Source organism: Pipistrellus hanaki, assembly GCF_964339955.1.
Source record: "Pipistrellus hanaki genome assembly, chromosome: 11".
In the NCBI taxonomy this organism is placed as follows: domain Eukaryota; kingdom Metazoa; phylum Chordata; class Mammalia; order Chiroptera; family Vespertilionidae; genus Pipistrellus; species Pipistrellus hanaki.
Genome location: NC_140513.1, coordinates 2,180,680 through 2,200,175, shown reverse-complemented (window position 1 = coordinate 2,200,175; position 19,496 = coordinate 2,180,680). Strand labels below are relative to the sequence as shown.

Here is a 19,496-nt window from a genome sequence, read left to right as displayed (position 1 = left end):
CCCCCTGCAGCAGGGCCCTTTGGAATCTACTTCCCTCCAGCGGCAGGAATTCCCATGACTGACAAGCTCTAACCTCAAGTCCTTCCCCTCTTCTCTATCAGACACGCAGTGGCAAGATACTGCCACCCACCCCCCGCCCCCTCAAAGACCTCCAATTGCTCCTGAATGTCTTCTAAGGAAACTCAAAGCCTCAGTCAAGCACTTAGCCTTCCTCTACTGTTCTTCTCCTGCTTTACCTGTCACCCTCCCAGAATCACTCCCTGGCTACCGCACAAACTAACAGCTGGCTTTTTCCCAAACAAGAACCAGAATGCCTTCACTATCGGTGCCATGCCTCCAAACCCTGCTCACCCAGGTCCAGCTCCAAAGCTTCCGTCACACATTACCCGCCACGTCATCTTCCAGGTGCCCTTCCTTCGGAGGCAAATGCCCCGGCTCTGTGCCTGCTGTTGTGAAGTCACCCTGGACCTCCAGTTTTATTGCCCTCGGGATGCTTAGAGTCTAGTTTTTCATCAGTCAGTCATGTAGGCCATATCATGTACCCTTTTTTTTTTTTTTTTTTTAACATATTTTTATTTATTTCATAGAGGAAGGGAGAGGGAGAGAGAGGAACATCAATGATGGGAGAGAATCAGTGATTGGCGGCCTCTTGCACGCCCCCTTACTAGGGGATCGAACCTGGGACCTTTCAGTCCGCAGGCCGACATTCTATCCACCGAGCCAAACAGAATTTCCATGACTGACAAGCTCTAACCTCCCATATAATTCCTTTCCTAATGCTTTACTTCAGCTGGCACATGTCTCGTAAACTGTCAGATTAAGGAAACATGTCATCAGTTAGGTGAAGACAAGAAAGGTTTCAGAGGTGTGGCATTCTGAAGGTAGGGGATTAACAGAGAGAACAAAATTATGTGTGCAAGACATTCAGAAAGAAATGAACAATTTATGTAGTAAATGCCGGCAAACAAACTCGTAAAAACCTTAATTAGGAATAATCTAGCAAAAAAGAATAACATTTATATATTTTTGAATCTCCCACAATTGAGTATCCACACTGAAATTGCCTAAAGGAAAATTATATTCACTATGTTTTTGTAGGATCTGGCTGCTTGGTCTTTATTATAGATTCAGTCCTCCATAGAGGAGAAAGATGAGAAACACTTAAGCACAAATCCTGCCTTGATACAACCATGAGCGAAAGAAAGCTGGTCGGAGGATAACCTGAGCACATGGCGCAGACCCATTTTCTGGATTCTCGGGGCTGCGCATGCTTGTGGCCGTACTGGCTGCTCAGTACAGGAGCCACCTGGCACGTGGGGCTCCGTACCTGAAATATGAGGAGGGGCCTGAAGAACTAAATTTTCACTTTCATTGTAATTGAAACAGCCACCTCTGGCTAACTGTCACCAGGCTGGTGACTGTTACGAGAACGAGATGAATGAAGACCCAGGGAAAGAGGAAGACAGTGGGACAGGGAGACTTCCTGTACAATTTAACTAGGTTGCCATGAGAAACGGACCTCCTATAGACTCTACTCTTTACCCTACCGCTAACCGGGTGTTTCACCACGTAAAGTAAGTGACTTCCCTGGGCTTCCACCTCTTCTTTCATGAAAGGTGTTGAATTAACTCTAAAGGTCCCTCCCAATTCAGGATTCTGAATCTGTGACCTAAACCATAAAATGTTTTCCTTCCTCCACACTATACACACAATTCTTGCAGCAACACCAGTATTTTAAAAGTGCGTCATCGCCAAAACCGGTTTGGCTCAGTGGATAGAGCGTCGGCCTGCAGACTGAAGGGTCCTGGGTTCGATTCCAGTCAAGGGCATGTGCCTTGGTTGCGGGCACGTCCCCAGTGAGGGGGGTGCAGGACGCAGCTGATCGATGATTCTCTCTCATCGATGTTTCTAACTCTCTATCCCTCTCTCTTCCTCTCTGTAAAAAAATCAATAAAATAAATAAAATAAAAGTGCGTCATCATCACAGAGTTCAAAAGCACTTAATAAATCAAGCGTCTCACCCTCTGTCTGCTTCTTCATGGTGGTAAGTATTGACTGCATGAAATCATTCTGCTTGTCTGAGCCCAACAACAGGGAGTCCATGGCCTGCTCCTCGAGAATGGTTAGCAGCATGCAAATACCTGGAAGATTGGTGACGGGTTTCTTTAATGGGTTACGTAGCAGCACCCTCATGCTTCCTCTCGTTCAGGAGGCAAGAACACCAAGGCAGAGAGACGAAGCAAGCAGAATCCAGTTTCTCTAACAACGCTGATGTCTTCATAGACATCTATTCCTAAGTAAAAGGACTTCAGACTAATTTGAGAATACAACGGGAACATGGTATGAATTTGGTTAGAAAACAATCTCTAAGATGACTACCACACAATCTGTATTTCATGATGTCTAAGATGGTTTCATTTTTAAGATCATCGTATTTCAAGTACCGACCACTGCCAAATAGGACCCATGACTGTAAGACTTCAATTCAATAAAGTAGGGGGGAACTACTCTGAGTCAGTTTAGAACTTCTTGAAAACCAAAGCTAGTATCTCTTCCTATCAGGAAATATTTTACAGATGGAAAAAGAGGCATTAAACCTTTTCTTAAACTAGATCAAACCCTATCAAAGTCAATTACTTTATCAATATTTTTATATCAAATACTGTTTCAAATAAAATATCTATTTGCTATACTTGAAAATGTATCTCTTACACAGATTGTTTCTAGGATAAATATTTAAAAACAAAATGTGTACTTATGCCAATTTAATGACAAAAGAATTGGAAACTACGAAATCCCGTATTTAGCAACTTTGAAAAGAATATCAAAAGAGATCACTTCTTTTGCAGGATACCCATAAGAGCTACAGGCAAATGCGAAGGCTATTTGTGTAGTGACAGTACTTACCTAGCCAATAATTTTTGTAGTTGGAAGCGTCATACATGTGTGGTGGCAGGATGATCAGTTTACCCTTCTCAAGGACAGAAGTAGCATAAATATCTGGATTTTCTAAAAGCCCCAACTCAATGACTTTAAAAAGGCAAGTCAAAACCTCTTGTAAGTCATAGTAATCGTCTCTGTCCACTTTCCCCAAGCCTCTGGCAGTCAGGATAGCCCAACGGCGAACCTGTAAGCACAGCACATTCGTCACTTCACTCACCTAACGACTGTCTCCACACACCAAACCTACTTCAGAGAACAGGGCTCCCTACAGATTTTAAAAGACACACAATACTAGGTCCTGGCCATGTAGCGCAGCTGGTTAGAGTGTCATCACACAGGCCAAGGTTACGGGTTCAATCCCTGGTCAGGTGCATACAAGAATCAACCAATGAATGCATAAATCACCAATGAATGGAACAAACAGATATTTCTTCCTTCCTCTAACCTCCCTTTCCTTCTCCCTTACCTCTCTCAAGTCAATTTTAAAAAAGACAAAGACAAAAATAATTTTTTTTTTTTAAAAGACACAAGAGCCCTGGCTGGTTTGGCTCAGTGGACAGAGTGTCGCCTGCGGACTAAAGGGTCCGAGGTTCAATTCCCGACAAGGGCACATGCTTAAAGGGGGACATGCAGAGGGGACATGCAGGAGGCAGCTGATCAGTGACTGTCATTATTGATGTTTCTCTCTCTCTCCCTTCCTCTTTGAAATCATTAAAAATATATACATTTTTTAAATGTTTTTAAACACAGAGCCACAGCCAGTTTCTCACTGGTTAGAGCATCAGCCCATGACCTGAAAGGTCATGGGCTCAATTTTGGTCAAGGGCACATATCTGAGTTGCAGGCTGGACCCCAGCTCCAGTTTGGGCAAGTGTGGGAGGCAATCGATGTTACTCACATAGAAGATTCTCTATGTCTCTCCCACTCCCTTCCACTCTGTAAAAAAATCAATGGAGCCCTAGCTAGTGTGGCTCAGTGGACAGGGCATCACCTGTGTACTGAAGGGTCTCGGGTTTGATTCTGGTCAAGGGCACATCCCCAATAGGGGGCCATGCAGGAGGCAGCCGATCAATGGTTCTCTCTCATCACTGATGTTTCTCTCTCTCTCTTCTACTTCTCTGAAATCCATCTTTTTAAAAAAAATTAAAATTAAAAAATAAAATCCTATATAAAAAGGCTAATATGCAAGCTGTCCCCTTGACCATTGTCTTCTGAACTGAAGCAGCACCTGTCAGAAGTATTCTGACCAACATTTTAAACAAACTACACATCGAAACCTCCAATACAGCTATCCACACGAGCAAAAATACCGTATGTCCTTCCGTCGTCTAGCACTCATACTCACCATTTCGTTGGGATGGACCAAAAACAAATAGATTCCCGGCTGTTTCTCAAAAACCTGAAAGGAGCAATTTGCTTGTTCCATCCGACAAAGTGCTTCAACACATAACTCATCTAAACAGAAAAATAAGGCAGTACACATAAGACACACATTCTATCAACTTATCGAGAGAACCTAAATCTTTTTGTAAGTAAATGAAAACCTGTCCCTTGTAAATGTAGGAACACTATGTACCTATCTGAAAAAAATAACTAATCCCAGTATGGTTCCTACTGACTTTACTAGTATGCACATTTTTTTATTTTTTACTCCTGGCATAATTATCTCCATAGGGTATCCTCTTAGAAGTGGTTGTAGGTCCAATCCCATTAGAATTTCACATTTCGACTCATATGGACTTTATCTGGAACGATAAGGAAAGTCAGCTTCCCTCCCTCTCACCCCCATTGGCTATGTCAGTGGTTGGCAAACTGCGGCTCTCGAGCCACATGTAGCTCTTTGGCCCCTTCAGTTTTTAGCAAAGGCCAGCTGAGGAGGACCCTATTAATTTAATAACAATGTACCTACCTATATAGTTTAAGTTTAAAAAATGTGGCTCTCAAAAGAAATTTCAATTGTTGACCTGTTGATATTTGGCTCTGTTGACTAACGAGTTTGCCGACCACTGGGCTATGCTGTTCGGCTCCTATTTATCAAATTCATTTTTTCCACTGATTTGAAATGCTACCATCATCAGACACTACATTCCTCAAATACACCTGGTTGATGTCTAGACACTTCACTGCTCCTCTCTGTGAGCACTGTTTTAAGTCCTGTTGCTTTATGGAAATGTCTTCATTTCTCTTTCAAAACAGACTCTATACTCACTCTATCGGATGAAGCACCTTTAGTTTGTTAAGCTTCTAAAAACAGTGGCAGTAGAGGTGGCTGGCCTGGGAGGAGGGATAATGGCTTGAAAAGCATGAGGGGAACTCCTGGGGCACTGACATCATTCCTTTAGCTGAGTGGTGGCCACAAAAGCTGTGTTTGGTTGTGAAATAATATCAAGCATACATATTTTCCTGGATGCAGTATTCTTTAATAAATATCCTAAAAATGACTTGTTGGAATTTAAAAATCTATTTCTAATGTATTTAGATTTAACCAAATCTTTAAATCAACTTTCCAGTTTACTGACATAAGTTAAAACAGCAATGAGAAAGCAATGAGAAAGACCCATAATGTGCATTATTCTATAGGGCAACTCCAGTCTCAACAAGTCACTTAAGGACGAAAAGAGTCACACCAACAGAAAGGGGTGTGGGCATGTGTGCGTGAACAGACTCTTGGATTAAAAGAGATCTAAGAAAGGAGAGCCAAATGTAATGTATGATCCCTGACTGGACTCTAAAGATGTCTTTTACTTTTAAGAGATTCATATTAATAAATACAAACATAAATGACCAAACTCTAGGCAGCCATTACATTCAATGCCATAGTGATTACTGAAAACCACTGCAGCCCAGTGGTTCCCTACCAGGCACAATTCTGCCTCTCCACAGCCCTGCCCCCAACTTCCAAGGGGCATCTGAGCACTTTCTGGAGATGGTTTTGGTTTTCCAACTGGGGTTGGGGAGAGTGGGGTACCATAGCATCTAGCAGATGGAGGCCAGAGATGCTGGTACACATCCTACAGTGTACAGGACAGTCCCCACAATGAAGAACAATCCAACCTAAAACGTCAATAGTGCCAGCAGGCTGGCATGGCTCAGTGGTTGTCACAGCTCAACTCCTGGTCAGAGAATATGCCAGGGCTGCAGGCTCCATCCCCAGTGTGGAGAGTGCAGAAGGCAGCTGATCCATGATTCTCTCTCATACTTGCTGTTTCTGTCTCTCTCTCCCTCTCCCTTCTCTGAAATCAATAAAAATAGCCGAGACCCGTTTGGCTCAATGGATAGAGCGTCGGCTTGGGGACTGAAGGGACCCGAGTTCGATTCCGGTCAAGGGCATGTACCTTGGCTGCGGGCATATCCCCAGTAGGGGGTGTGCAAGAGGCAGCTGATCGATGACTCTCTCTCATCCATGTTTCTAGCTCTCTATCTCTCTTCCTTCCTCTCTGTACAAAATCAATAAAATATATTTAAAAAAATATATATATATATATTTAAAAAAAAAAAAAAAAAAGTCAATCGTGCCAAGGTTGAGAAAAACACAAGAATAAAAATGAACGAAAAGCTTTCTTTTCTGCTCTAGGCCCGAGTGGCTGCGTTCGAAATGGGCAAGTTTATGAAACCCGGGAAGGTGGTGCTGGTCCTGGCCAGACGCTACTCCAGACTCAAAGCCGTCATCGTAAAGAACATTGACGATGGCACCTCGGACCACACCTACAGCCATGCTCTGGTGGCTGGAATTGACCGCTACCCCCGAAAAGTGACAGCAGCCATGGGCAAGAAGAAAATTGCCAAGAGGTCAAAGATCAAGTCTTTTGTGAAAGTTTATAACTACAATCACCTCATGCCCACAAGGTACTCTGTGGACATCCCCTTGGACAAAACTGTTGTCAACAAGGACGTTTTCAGAGACCCTGCTCTAAAACGCAAGGCCCGACGGGAGGCCAAAGTCAAGTTTGAAGAGAGGTACAAGACCGGCAAGAACAAGTGGTTCTTCCAGAAGCTACGGTTTTAGATATTTTTTGTTTCTGTCATTAAAAATCCATAACAAAACAAAACAAAAAAAAATGAACGGAATGAAGAGATGAATACAACACATAATAAAGCAAATACAGCAAGATGTTCGCTACCATGGAATCTGTGTTGTGTGCGTGGTGTTTACTACATAATTTACTTTATGTTTGGAAACTTTGGTAACAAAATGTTGGGGACAATATTAAATATCCTAATTATATGTTTAACAAACAGATTTTCATATAAATAAACTTAATTCTTATAATCCTTGATATAATAAAACTGATACAACCTGTGGAACACCCAAGATACTCACTGACATGCTCATGTAGGAGCAGGTAAGGGTACTTCAGGATTTCCAGAAGAGGAACTCGAAGCTTATTTTCAAAGTCTTGGCCAGTGAAGTCAAACGGCTGTGCCTCTCCATTGTTGTCTATGATATATAGTTCATCCTCAGCGTCATCGATCTCTCCTTTCATACATTTTTCAAAGTGTTTTACGAGGCGTAAGGTTTCTAATTCCCATAAAACCTACAGGAAAAGAAAACCGGGCAGTGTGCTTTATATCTTATCAACAAAATATCCTGGATGTCATGATCTTTCTAAAAGCCTTTTCCTAAGCATAAAGATGCAGAATTTTATTTTTTTATTTTTATTTTTTTACATTTTTTTTTATTAAATTACCTGTGTACATATTTTAACATTGCTCCCCCCTTCCATACATACCCTCCCTCCCCAGAGTTTTGTGTCTATTGGTTGTACTTATATGCATGTATACAAGTCCTTCCGCTGACCTATTAACTCCCCCAGATCTCCCTACCCTCCCTGCTATAATTTGACAGTCTGCCTGTTGCTTTACTGTCTCTATATCTATCTTTTGGTTCAAGATACAGAATTTTAAAGGAGACATCACAGCCCTTGCTTGTTTGGGTCAATGGAGAGAGCATCGGGCTGTGGAGTGAAGGGTCCCAGGTTCGATTCTCGCCAAAGGCACCTGCCAGAGCTGCAGGCTCCATCTCCAGGAGGAGGCAGCCAACCAATGATTCTCTCTCATCACTGATGTTTCTCTCTCTCTCTCCCTCTCCCATCTTCTCTGAAATCAATAAAGAAATATGTAAAGAAAAAAGAAAGGAAGCAAATCTGTGTTTAGTATTTAATGTAAAAAATAAATAAATAAATAAATAAAGTAGATATCACATATTTGAAGAAAATAGTCACTAACCACGGCCACATTTATGATACATGAATGAGCACAGTAAACCCTTGATTTTGCAGACCTCAATTTAAAAGACTTTAGATTTAACAGATAAAATTTCCAGTCCATATGTCATATGTGAAAATTAACACGCTGTTAATTTTAAAATGCTTCTAACCAACATTTGCTTACAAATATTATTTTTTGTTATTCCTTTGCTATCATTTTTTAAAATATATTTTTATTGATTTCAGAGAAGAAGGAAGACAGAGAGACAGAAACATCAATGATGAGAGAGAATCACTGATCAGCTTCCTCCTGTATGTCCCACACTGGGGATCAAGTCCACAAGCCTGGCACATGCCCCAACTAGGAACCGTACCTCCTCCTCTCTATATATCATCTCTATGGTCTGCATTTTATTTTTTAAAATACGTTTTTATTATTTTAGAAAAAGAGGGAGAGAGAGAAACATCAATTACCCCCTACTGGGGCTCAAGCCTGCCATCTGGGCATATGCCCAGACCAGGAATTAAGCCTGTGCCCTCTGGGTGCATGGGACAATACTCAACCAACTGAGCCACAGAAGCCAGGGCAGTGTTCTAATTTTCACCACATAAATGTAATAAACCAAATATTCAAAGCTACTTTTTTAAATGATAGTGTTACGCCAAAACCGGTTTGGCTCAGTGGATAGAGCGTCAGCCTACGGACTGAAAGGTCCCGGGTTCAACTCCGGTCAAGGGCATGTACCTTGGTTGCTGAACACATCTCCAGTAGGGGTGTGCAAGAGGCAGCTGATCGATGTTTCTCTCTCATCGATGTTTCTAACTCTCTATCCCTCTCCCTTCCTCTCTGTAAAAAAATCAATATATTAATAAATAAATAAATGATAGTGTTACTTTGGCTTACTATGACTAGAAAATACGGCTGTGCTCAGAGGTTTATACCATTTACCTATTTAAAAATGAAAAGAGAGCCCTGACTGGTTTGGCTCAGTGGATAGAGCATCGGAGGTCCCAGGTTCGATTCCAGTCAAGGGCATGTACCTTGGTTGTGGGCATATCCCCAGTGGGGGGGGTGCAGGAGGCAGCCGATCGATGTTTCTCTTATTGATGTTTCTACTCTCTATCCATCTCCCTTCCTCTCTGTAAAAAAAATCAATAAAATATTTTTTTAAATGAAAAGAGAAAAAGCTGAAACCGGTTTGGCTCAGTGGTAGAGCGTCAGCCTACGGACTGAAGGGTCCCGGGTTCGATTCCGGTCAAGGGCATGTACATTGGTTGCGGGCACATCCCCGATAGGGAGTGTGCAAGAGGCAGCTGATCGATGATTCTCTCTCATCGATGTTTCTTACTCTCTAACCCTCTCTCTTCCTCTCTGTAAAAAAATCAATAAAATATATTAAAAAATAAAATAAAATAAAATAAAAAATAAATAAATGAAAAGAGAAAAAAAAATCTATAAAAACAGCCCAAGCCATTCACATGAATTTGTAATACTGTCAAATACACTGATATACTGACATGAACCAACACTCTCCCCATACCTCACTGCATTTCATAAAATTGTTTTATACCAAAACTAGAGGCCCAGTGCACAAAATTCAGGTACTCGGGGGAGAGCCCATCCTGCACCCTCTCGCAGTCCAGACATCCTTTAGGGGATGTCTGACTGACAGCTTAGGTCCACTCCCCGGACATCCTTAGCGCTGCCAGAGAGGCGGGAGAGGCTCCCAGCACCGCTGCTGCACTCACCAGCCATGAGCCCAGCTTCTTGCTGAGCGGCGCTCCCCCTGTGGAAGAGTACTTACCACCAGGGGGCAGCTCCTGCTTTGAGCGTCTGCCCCCTGGTGGCTAATGCACGGCATAGCAACCAGTCGTTCCGCTGTTAGATCGATTTGCATATTAGTCTATTATATCGGATGACTAAAAGTGAGAGGTCAGTCCGCGTTGGTGGTATAGTGGTGAGCATAGCTGCCTTCTAAAAGTGAGAGGTCATACAATTCTGTTTTAGGTTTCAATTCAATTCCATCAGTTAACGGCCACTGATTCAGCACCTACTATGTAGCAGGGAATAAATTAGGTACTAGAGGTATATATCAGCCTTTAAAGTTTAAACTATCAGTTCCCTGGATGCTTCTAAAGGGTTCAAATTTGCCGAAACCGGTATGGCACAGTGGATAGAGCGTCGGCCTGCGGACTGAAAGGTCCCGGGTTCGATTCCAGTCAGGGGCATGTACCCTGGTTGCGGGCACATCCCCAGTTGGGGCTGTGCAAGAGGCAACTGATCGATGATTCTCTCATCGATGTTTCTAACTCTCTCTCCCTGTCTCTTCCTCTCTGTAAAAAGTCAATAAAATATATTTTTAAAAAAATAAAATAAAAAAAATAAAGAGTTCAAATTTATTCTCTTCCTAGTTATCAAGCTCCGAAAAACATTCCCCTGTAATGTAACTTACCTCATGCAAGAATGGCAGCTCGTCCCTTGCTCTGTGATACTCAATCACACACTCTAAGCAGTAGCAGAGGTCATCATCTGCCGTCCGGAATTCACTGGCCCGGGTCCGGAATGCATAGCGCCGTAGGAACTCAACGGCGGAAATGCCACCTGGCGTACACCAGCAGCATGTGCTCATTCTGCTCCTGGATCTAGGAAACAAACAAAGACTAAAGATAAACAAAACAACACTTCAGGCCTGTTCTGTGTGAAGAATGGTACACTTCCTCAAACGACCATCACCCTCAACTGAGAACGTACCTCAGCCACATTGAGACAACCTCCTGGCCAGCTGTCAATAACGGACTAACTCAAATCTGAGCCCACTCCTCAAAACCTCCTTTGACACATGAAAAATATAATAAAATGAAAGCACTTTGTTAGTTGTAAACATCATAAGGCAATACAGGTGTGCTATTAAAAAGGCTCAAAACTAGGTCATCTACATATATACAGGGCCAAGATGCTAAGTGTCCGGCAGTCTGGGTAAAGATGCCACATCCTCTCCTTAGCAACTAGCTTCCTTACAGTTTCTTCAGCCCAAGAATATGACTTGCTTTATAGCCAGGTGCAAACTATTCATACTTTAATCAAATGTCTGTGAAGCGTTTTCTCATGCCTCATCTCATTTGATCCTCACAGAAGTCCTGGAGTGGGGAGATAGGACAGTGTTCGGCAAACTGTGTCTCGTGAGCCACTTGCGGCTCTTTGGCCCCTTGAGTGTGGCTCTTCCACAAAATACCATGGCCTGGGCAAGTCTATTTTGAAGAAGTGGTGTTAGATGAAGCTTAAGTTTAAAAAATGTGGCTCTCAGAAGACATTTCAATCATTGTACTGTTGATATTTGGCTCTGTGGACTGATGAGTTTGCCGACCACTGAGATAGGAGACTCAGTGGAAACCTATTTTCTTTTCATTAGCCGGGAAATGGACATTTAGAAAGCTAGAAACTTGACCCAATTGAAAAGAAATGGTGGACCTTGAAAATGACTTCAGGCTTTCTCACTGCCCAGAATAGAGTCAAACACTGCTGCAGTTACATATTTTACCCTTTGTTCTCTCTGAGAGATCTACAACATAATAATCCATGATTAAAGATTTATACATACATGTGTACTTATAATCAAATACATGTATTTGTCTTAGAAATTTTTTGAATTTATTAAGTATTAATTGTGTACTTTCTTCATGCTCCTAAAAATAATTCAGGGCAGGTTTTAATATTTAAGTACTACATATAAAAAAAGGACATTTTAAAAGATTTAAAAAGAGATAGCAATCCAAACTTCTTTAAAAGAAATTTAATTTCACTAAATCCTAAACTAGGAGCTTCCTGAAAAGCTGAGCAAAAAGATCACATGAGGAGGCGTACAGTCCTCATTTGAAAAACAGAGAAAGTATGAGCTCAGCCGGAGCCACGCCCTGCCCTGGCACTGGTCCTAATCCCTTCCATGTGATTAGTGCCCGCACCTGTCAAAGGGGCTGCGAACTAGGGACAACAGTAACACTGAAAAGCATTAGTTTCTGCAGAATTTAAATCATTTTCTTTAAAGCAGAGTTCCTTGTATCTGAAAGGCATCAGACCACCAGGAAGTTGAAAATCTGCAGAAGCTATTTTTCTGGTGATCCAATTCAACATGCAGCGTGAATTCAGATTCAAGAACAGAAACTGAAACTTAAGAGGGTTCTCAAACATTTTTTTGAGCATGACTGGACAGGGAAAACTGGAACTTGGAAAAAAGTAAGTGAATGAAGTAAAACACTAACTTTGTCACAACATGTTAACAGAGCAGTCAGTAAAACGACCCTTCCATTAAGAAAATTATGGAGTCTGCTCTTTATTCCCCCACTCAGAGCTAGGCTACTTCCACACTCAAAAGCAGGCCTTGCCAAAGCCGGTTTGGCTCAGTGGATGGAGCGTCGGCCTTCGGACTGAAGGGTCCCAGGTTCGATTCCGATCAGGGGCTTGTACCTTGGTTGCGGGCACATCCCCAGTGGGGGGGGGGTGTGCAGGAGGCGGCTGATTGGTGTTTCTCATCGATGTTTCTCTCTATCCCTCTCCCTTCCTCTCGGTAAAAAATCAATAAAATATATGTTTTTAAAAAGCAGGCCTTTTCTCCAAGTACATGGGCGTTACTCCATGTAAGAGATAAGCACCACGGGATCTACAACACACGGAGAACAGTGCTGCAGGACACGTCAACAAGAGAGACACGCTTCTGTGCTTCCTCTCAGCTGCCATGTGTGTTGTTATGTCACTGAGGACAAAAGGAGCCACATGCTAACCTGACAAGCTCAGGGGAGGCCTGCGTGGCAGTCTTTCGAACTCAGAGACCTAAACTAACCACAAAAGATGGTTTGAAAATTAAATATTTAACTACAAACAGGTTATAATGGGTAGTCAAGTCCTAGGCCGATATTTTCCCTGACAATGATCAACTAGATCTTTCCTGAGCCCATTTGCCTTTTTGCCTCTAAGATAACTAGTCAGTGAGATGTCCCGGAACTTGTAACTTCCTTTTTTTCCCTGGATCCCTCAGGGCACAACAAAAGGCGCAGGGACATCCCCTCATTGTTATTGTTATCAAGTTAATTGTCAACTGTTAATTGCATTAAAGCATCCTGTACCCATCTCTGTAAGAGAAGCACACCTTCATCATTTCACCTTTTACCCTATCCCAGAGGTTTCCCCGCTTGCTCTGTCCCACCTCCGTAATCTATCACCAATGAAGTTCATGTAACTCACCTACGTCCCTTCCCTTTAACTGCAATGAATAAATACAGATGTAATCTGCCAGTCTGGAGCATTATCTCAACTCATTTTTTACCGAGAGGCAGGGAAAGGGATAGAGAGTCAGAAACATCAATGAGAGAGGTTCTGCTTCCCGGCATATGTTGACAGTTCGGCTCAAACTCACAGAAATTCTTTATAGGTTTCAATGTGTGTGTGTGTGTGTGTTTTTTTTTTTTCGTTAACATCCCCAAATGTGAATCATCACTGTCCTGATAGGAAGCCCAGCAAATTCTGAACAGGACATATGGTCAATTCCCAGGGTAGATCATGAATCCTGTGAAGTTTTTGCCCAACTCAGTTCTTCTGAAAGTCTGTTGTGTTAATTTCATGGTATTTTTTAACTGCTTGGAACCATTGCTGAACCATAGAATCAAGCGATAGGACAGAAAAACCACTCCCCAAGCATCAAAAAGAGCTGATGTCATACTGTACAGCGATGTGTCCATCACACACCAGAGGCGTAGCTGGAACTTTCCACAGATTTACTCTGGGGGCATCATCTCTCACATTAGCTAGCCAGAGTCTTCAAATAACAATCACCTTCTTCTCTTTCCCACCTACACTTCTTGGGGGGGAAATCACCTAGATTCCTTTCTTCAGCTCCTCTGCACTCTGGTTTCTACCCTTACTTTGACTAAATGTTTTCACGGAAGTCCTTCAGAATCTGTTCTACCAAACCCAGCAGGTTCTGGACTCTAAAGCATATGCCAGTGCTGGCCACGGGTGGGAAGCAGGCAAAGCGGGATGAACGGGAGGGAAGGGGACTGTCCTTTGGGTGGTGAGCCCACGATGCAGTGTGCAGAGGATGTGTTACTGAGTTGTCCACTTGAAACCTGTATAGTTTTAACAAATATCATCCCTATAAATCCAATGTTTAAAAATTAAATTTAAAAAAAGAATGTGGACAATGTTTCTTATGCAGATTAAATTCTTAAATGTGCAAAAGAAAATACTGGCCATGGATTTGTTAGCTAAGACAACACAATTCTCCTTTCAGTTCTTCTCAGTCTCCTTCACAATCTCCTCCTCTTTCTGCCTCTGTAAGCTTCCGTTTCCAGGGGTGGCCTCAGGACTGGAACCTCATTTAGTATCCTCCTTCTGGGTGACCCAACTCAAACCACAGCCTCAGCTACCCTATTTTGAAGTTTCCCAAAGACTGAGAATGTACGTAAAACTCTTAATGCAATGCTTCACTATAACTCAGCTATTCAATAAATGCCTGCCTAGCCTAGACGTCCACAGAGAGAGTCAATATCCCCCTGCAGTGATCTCTACTCACCGGCCAGCACCTCAAAGTAAACAGAACAAGAACAAAGTCCTTCCCTTAAATACGACGTTTCCTATATTCACGGCATCACCACCCTTTAGTTTTCAAACCACTGACCTGGGGATGACCCTGTCCTCTCCCTGAGCCCCCATCTCTCGGGGTTCCAAAGAGTCCACCTCCTCAGTTACATCTGACCTTTACTCCCCGTGAGACTGCACTGCCTACTTTAAACACGTCCTCATTATTTCTTTTTTTTTTTTTAATATATTTTATTGATTTTGTACGGAGAAGAAGGGAGAGAGCGAGCTAGAAACATCGATGAGAGAGAGTCATCAATCAGCTGCCTCTTGCACACCCCCTACTGGGGATATGCCCGCAACCAAGGTACATGCCCTTGACCGGAATCGAACCCGGGTCCCTTCAGTCCCCAAGCCGACGCTCTATCCATTGAGCCAAACCGGTCTCGGCACGTCCTCATTATTTCTCTGGATTACAGAAGAGGCCTAAATGGGATTCTTCTCTTGTTTTGATCCACCACCAATTCCTCCTCCAAACGCTGCCAAAGGGCAAGAAGACAGCCGGACTTTGAAAGCATAAATGACCCCTCCAGAGGAAGTCATCTGAAGTCTTGGATCCACCTCACACTGCGGAGCTCACACATAAGGCCCTGCCTGGTCTGGCTTCAGCACCATCGCCCGCCATGCCGAACCCTCACCTGCTCCTGAAAACGCCTCCTGGTGTTTGGCGTCCCCTGCCTCTGTGAAGCTCATCCATCTGCCTTGAGCACCCACCCTTCACCCTCTTCCCTGGTTCTTAACCCTGAAAGTACATCAAACTCAACAAAGAAACTAAAAATAAGGGGGTGGGGGAATGATACTACTGATAAAATTCAGATTTAAATTTTTTCAAAGAATTCCATCAGTGATTTTTGAAGGAAAGCCAGATCTGAGAACTATCCATGTGCAACCAACCCATCCCTGAGTGCCGTCCTGTCTGGGGCTGTCTGACCCACACTCTCCCTTCTTCTCCATCATCTCAGGCCTTGGTATGTTTCTAGCACTTCACTTCCACGCTGGGCTGAGCTGTTATTCTCAGCAGTTCTGAATCTGCAGGGCAAGGACTCTTCTGTATGTGCCTTTTCCTTTGGGCACATATTAGGTGACTGAAAAACTGAAAAAATAATACCTGGGCTAATGGCTTACAGAGATGTGAGCCTCTCCGTTGAGATTCCCGGGTGAGGATTCTCTTTCAGATATACCCAGCCTCTGGTCTCAAAAGCACATTTCTGAAATAAGAAGGAAAAAGTAAAAAACCGACTTTCACATCAATCCTGTGAAGGGGATCCAGAAGTGACCGTTTGATGAAAAAGCTCGCTCCCAGATCAGACCCCTAGCCTGTGGGCACACAAATACTGCAGAAATGATGCAACTGCGATTCTGACTCGGCGGGGCGGGGCGGGGGACTCCTTTCACTGGGGCGGCCCCACTCGGAACAGCTGGCAGTCAGAAGTCCCCCAAACGAGCAAACGCAGGTATGACCAGCCCTGGGATCGTCATCTCTAACTCCTCTCTCCCTTTAAACGTCAAACTCTTCCTTCTAACCCAAGGGTTCTTTTCCCTTCAAGCCTCGTACCTGTCCCCTCTGGACCATGCCAACCTTTCGCACGGGAAGTGGGCTGGGCAGGCAGGCTCCTCTGCTGCCAATTTAACAACAGGTGGAGCAGGAGCCACTGGGGAGAAGCACCCTCCGACGGGAGAGGCTCCGGGGCAGGAGAAAAGAGGGCGCCCAGAGGACCGAGACTTCTGCAGCTGGACCCTTTCCCTTGCACCCCGGAGGGCACTACGCGATGCCCAGGCGATTACGCCCTGTAGACGCGGGAAAGGGGCGGAGAAGGCGGTTCCAGCACCCGGGACCCCCGGGTGCGGGAGACGGCGGGGGACTACCCCCGGACACCACGGGGGCGCTTCCGCCAGCGGCGCCGCGACCCTCCTCCAGCCGCCGCCCCTCCCCCCGCCGCCCTTCCCCCGTTAGCCCACCGGCCCCGCGCGCACCCGCCGCGCACCTGCCCACGTGTGCGACCCTCCTCCGAGCCGCCGCTCTCCTCACCTCGCCAGGCCTCGCCAGGCCTCGCCAGGCCTCGCCGGGCCGCTAGCCCACCTCCATGCCTCCGCGCCACAGGCTGGCGAAGGCGGAAGTGCCGGCTGCACCCCGCCAGCCAACCCAACCCACCGGCGCGGCGAGCGGAGGTCCGGCCCCTGCGCGCCGCCCGCCAGTCGCAAGCCCCGCCCCCGCCGCCGCTGTGTTTTGCTGCGTGAGGGGCGGGGCGTGGGGAGCGTGAGGGGCGGGGCGTGGGGAGAGCCGCGCCGTGCCTGGCCCAGAGACACCGATACCTAGCGCTGGCGTCACTTCCGGGCCGCGGGGCCGACCAATCGGGAGCGCCCGCGCGGTGGGGGCGGAGCTAGCCCAGAGGAGGGCACGCGGCCCTGCCCACGGCTTCTCGCCGGGAGGACGCGGCGCGCCTCCCCAGGGCCCGGCGGACCGGCGCCTACCTTTGAGCTTCCGCCGTCCTTCTCCGTCCCCGACGCCTCAGGTGCTGCGGAAGGGCGGACCGCAGGCCGCGGGCCTCGAAGGAGTTTCCCCCCTTGTTTCTGTTTCCGTTAAAGACCTACTCTGCAACCAGCGTGCGTTTGAAGGAAAAGATATCCTCTGGATGACAGAAAAAGGACGCATTAAGTTCTGCAAATTCGGGGAGTCCGTAAACTTTGTATTTCGGTGGAAGGATACACTAAAGGACCGCAAAGACACACAATACGAGTACCACAGGACAACCGCAAACAGAAGGCCCCACGCGTGTTTTTGAACACCTGCTACGGAGATGGCTGCCGAGGAGCTGCCCCTGGCTTTCACCCTAACGAGGCAGAAGAAACAAACAATGACCAGTACTGACCAGTGCTGCGAAGGAAAGGGCCTCTGGAGCAGGTGTGGCGACGGTCTTACCAGGGCGAACCTCAAGCGAAGACTGAGGAGTGGGCAGCTGAGGACTGGGAGAAAAGGTTCCAGTGAGGGGGCGTGGCTGAGATGACCGTTATGCTAATCTGACGGCCGTTTTGCCAATGGGATGACCGTTATGCTAATCTGACAGCCGTTTAGCCAATGGGATGACCGTTATGCTAATCTGACGACCGTTATGCTAATCTAACGACCGTTATGCTAATTTGACGACCGTTATGCTAATCTGCCAGGATGGCCCTTGACCTGAGAGCACGAGGCGAAAACCATTCTCCCGGCTTCTAGGCGTTTCCACTCCGGGGAAGAGTGGGGCCGTATTCCGTGGATGTGTGCAAAGGAGAGCGTTAGGAAACTGCTCCCAACAGGAATGCATTCTGAGTTGCACACGCATCCCTTTGTAGATGGGATGTCTGTGGAAGGCTCTGGAAAAGACATACCTGGATGGCTGTCGATAATAAACTTTTAAAAAGATGAGGTGGCGAGAGATGAGCCTCCTGAACCTGTTTGCCTCAATGAGCGTTTTCTCACGTGTCCTGACACCATTCGTGACAGCAGATGGGAGGTTACCAAGCGCCCAGCTGCTAGCCAGGGTGGGCAGCAGTACTGTCCTGAGTGCCGAGAGGGCCTTCCCTGGAGACATACAAATCCAGAAACACAGCCGAATGTTAGTTATGTGCCTGTGTTTTTAACAATCAGCCATAAAATACGATTTTTGGTGTTTCTAAGGAAAGCGCCAATGAAGGCGGAAAGTGCCCGGGCCCACGGAAAGCAGCCTTCGTCTGGCCCCTGAGCCCCCGGGCCTCCTGATTTCACATCTGTGTCGACGCTGCAAGCAGAATATTAAGCTTCACATGTTTTTTAACGGAATGCATTTTTTTTGAAAGTCGCTTTTTCTGCTCTACATTATGTCCAAGGATTGACGCAAGGGACAGTCAGGAATTGTCAAGCCTGAAGCTTAAACGGTTTGAGGATGTGCCTAAAACGACTGCAAAATTAGAAATAAAATCAATATTTATCTGGAATGGCACCAATTACAATTTTTAAATTAAAAAACCTTCCACAAATATTTTAAAAATCCAGACCCCCCCCAAACACACACACACACACACACACATATACTGCAAACACAACTCTATAAAATTTACATATTTTGGCTTCATCTACTCTACCTCAACAATAAGGTTGAAGGTCATTTTTTACAGGAAACACATTGATAATTCTTTTCTCCAGCAAGGCTGATAACATTTTATTGAGTTTATAAAAGCTTCTTTCAAACCGAAACCGGTTTGGCTCAGTGGATAGAGCGTCGGTCTGTGGACTGAGGGGTCCCAGGTTCGATTCCGGTCAAGGGCATGTACATTTGTTGCGGGCACATCCCGTTAGGGGGTGTGTAGGGGGCAGCTGGTCGATGTTTCTCTCTCATTGATATTTATAGCTCTCTCCCTTCCTCTCTGTCAAAAATTAATAAAATATATATATATTTTTTTTAAAAAAAAAGCTTCTTTCAAATTAATGATTTTGTTCGGCCATTTCACGTACATTTTTAGAGTTGCCAAATTAAAGAAAAATTCCATCTCTTCCCCACAATTGAACTGGAAGATGCCAGAGCACATAAAGCTCTGGCTTTGTGGCCAACCTCAACCATTTGAATCATGACACCTTATTACCAGGTTGTCATGTTATGGTTAGATCCATGCTGTATGTGTTATATGTCTGGATTTCATGTCAAAATTCCAGTCCTTTTCCCCGTTTGATCACTCCTCATCGTTGACTTGGATCATCAACC

The 19,496-nt window shown here is 45.0% G+C and overlaps 2 protein-coding genes across 14 annotated transcripts in view; one reads left to right on the top strand and one right to left on the bottom strand.

Moving 5' to 3' along the window:
* SETX (senataxin) overlaps nucleotides 1–18,728 on the bottom strand; it is a 48,125-nt gene extending 29,397 nt beyond the window's left edge. For 4 of the 13 annotated variants that reach the window (XM_084898622.1, XM_084898623.1, XM_084898630.1 and 1 more), the window contains exons 1-8: nucleotides 16,828–16,957; nucleotides 15,887–15,986; nucleotides 10,903–10,981; nucleotides 10,604–10,793; nucleotides 7,265–7,478; nucleotides 4,289–4,398; nucleotides 2,908–3,127; nucleotides 2,022–2,141 (exon numbers count right to left, since the gene is read on the bottom strand). In XM_084898622.1, coding sequence (XP_084754748.1) covers nucleotides 2,022–2,141; nucleotides 2,908–3,127; nucleotides 4,289–4,398; nucleotides 7,265–7,478; nucleotides 10,604–10,793; nucleotides 10,903–10,913 — 865 coding nt within the window. In that variant the 5' untranslated portion in view covers nucleotides 10,914–10,981; nucleotides 15,887–15,986; nucleotides 16,828–16,957. Of the gene's footprint in view, nucleotides 1–2,021; nucleotides 2,142–2,907; nucleotides 3,128–4,288; nucleotides 4,399–7,264; nucleotides 7,479–10,603; nucleotides 10,794–10,902; nucleotides 10,982–15,886; nucleotides 15,987–16,763; nucleotides 16,987–17,250; nucleotides 17,743–18,147 lie in introns of those variants that run through there. The other 9 variants (XM_084898625.1, XM_084898626.1, XM_084898627.1 and 6 more) reach the window with 8 other exon arrangements.
* LOC311629766 (large ribosomal subunit protein eL27-like) lies at nucleotides 6,490–7,002 on the top strand. The gene has a single exon (XM_084898145.1). It carries the CDS (start codon nucleotides 6,539–6,541, stop codon nucleotides 6,947–6,949), a length of 411 nt encoding a protein of 136 aa, XP_084754271.1. The 5' UTR covers nucleotides 6,490–6,538; the 3' UTR covers nucleotides 6,950–7,002.
* Nucleotides 18,729–19,496: the final 768 nt, after the last annotated feature.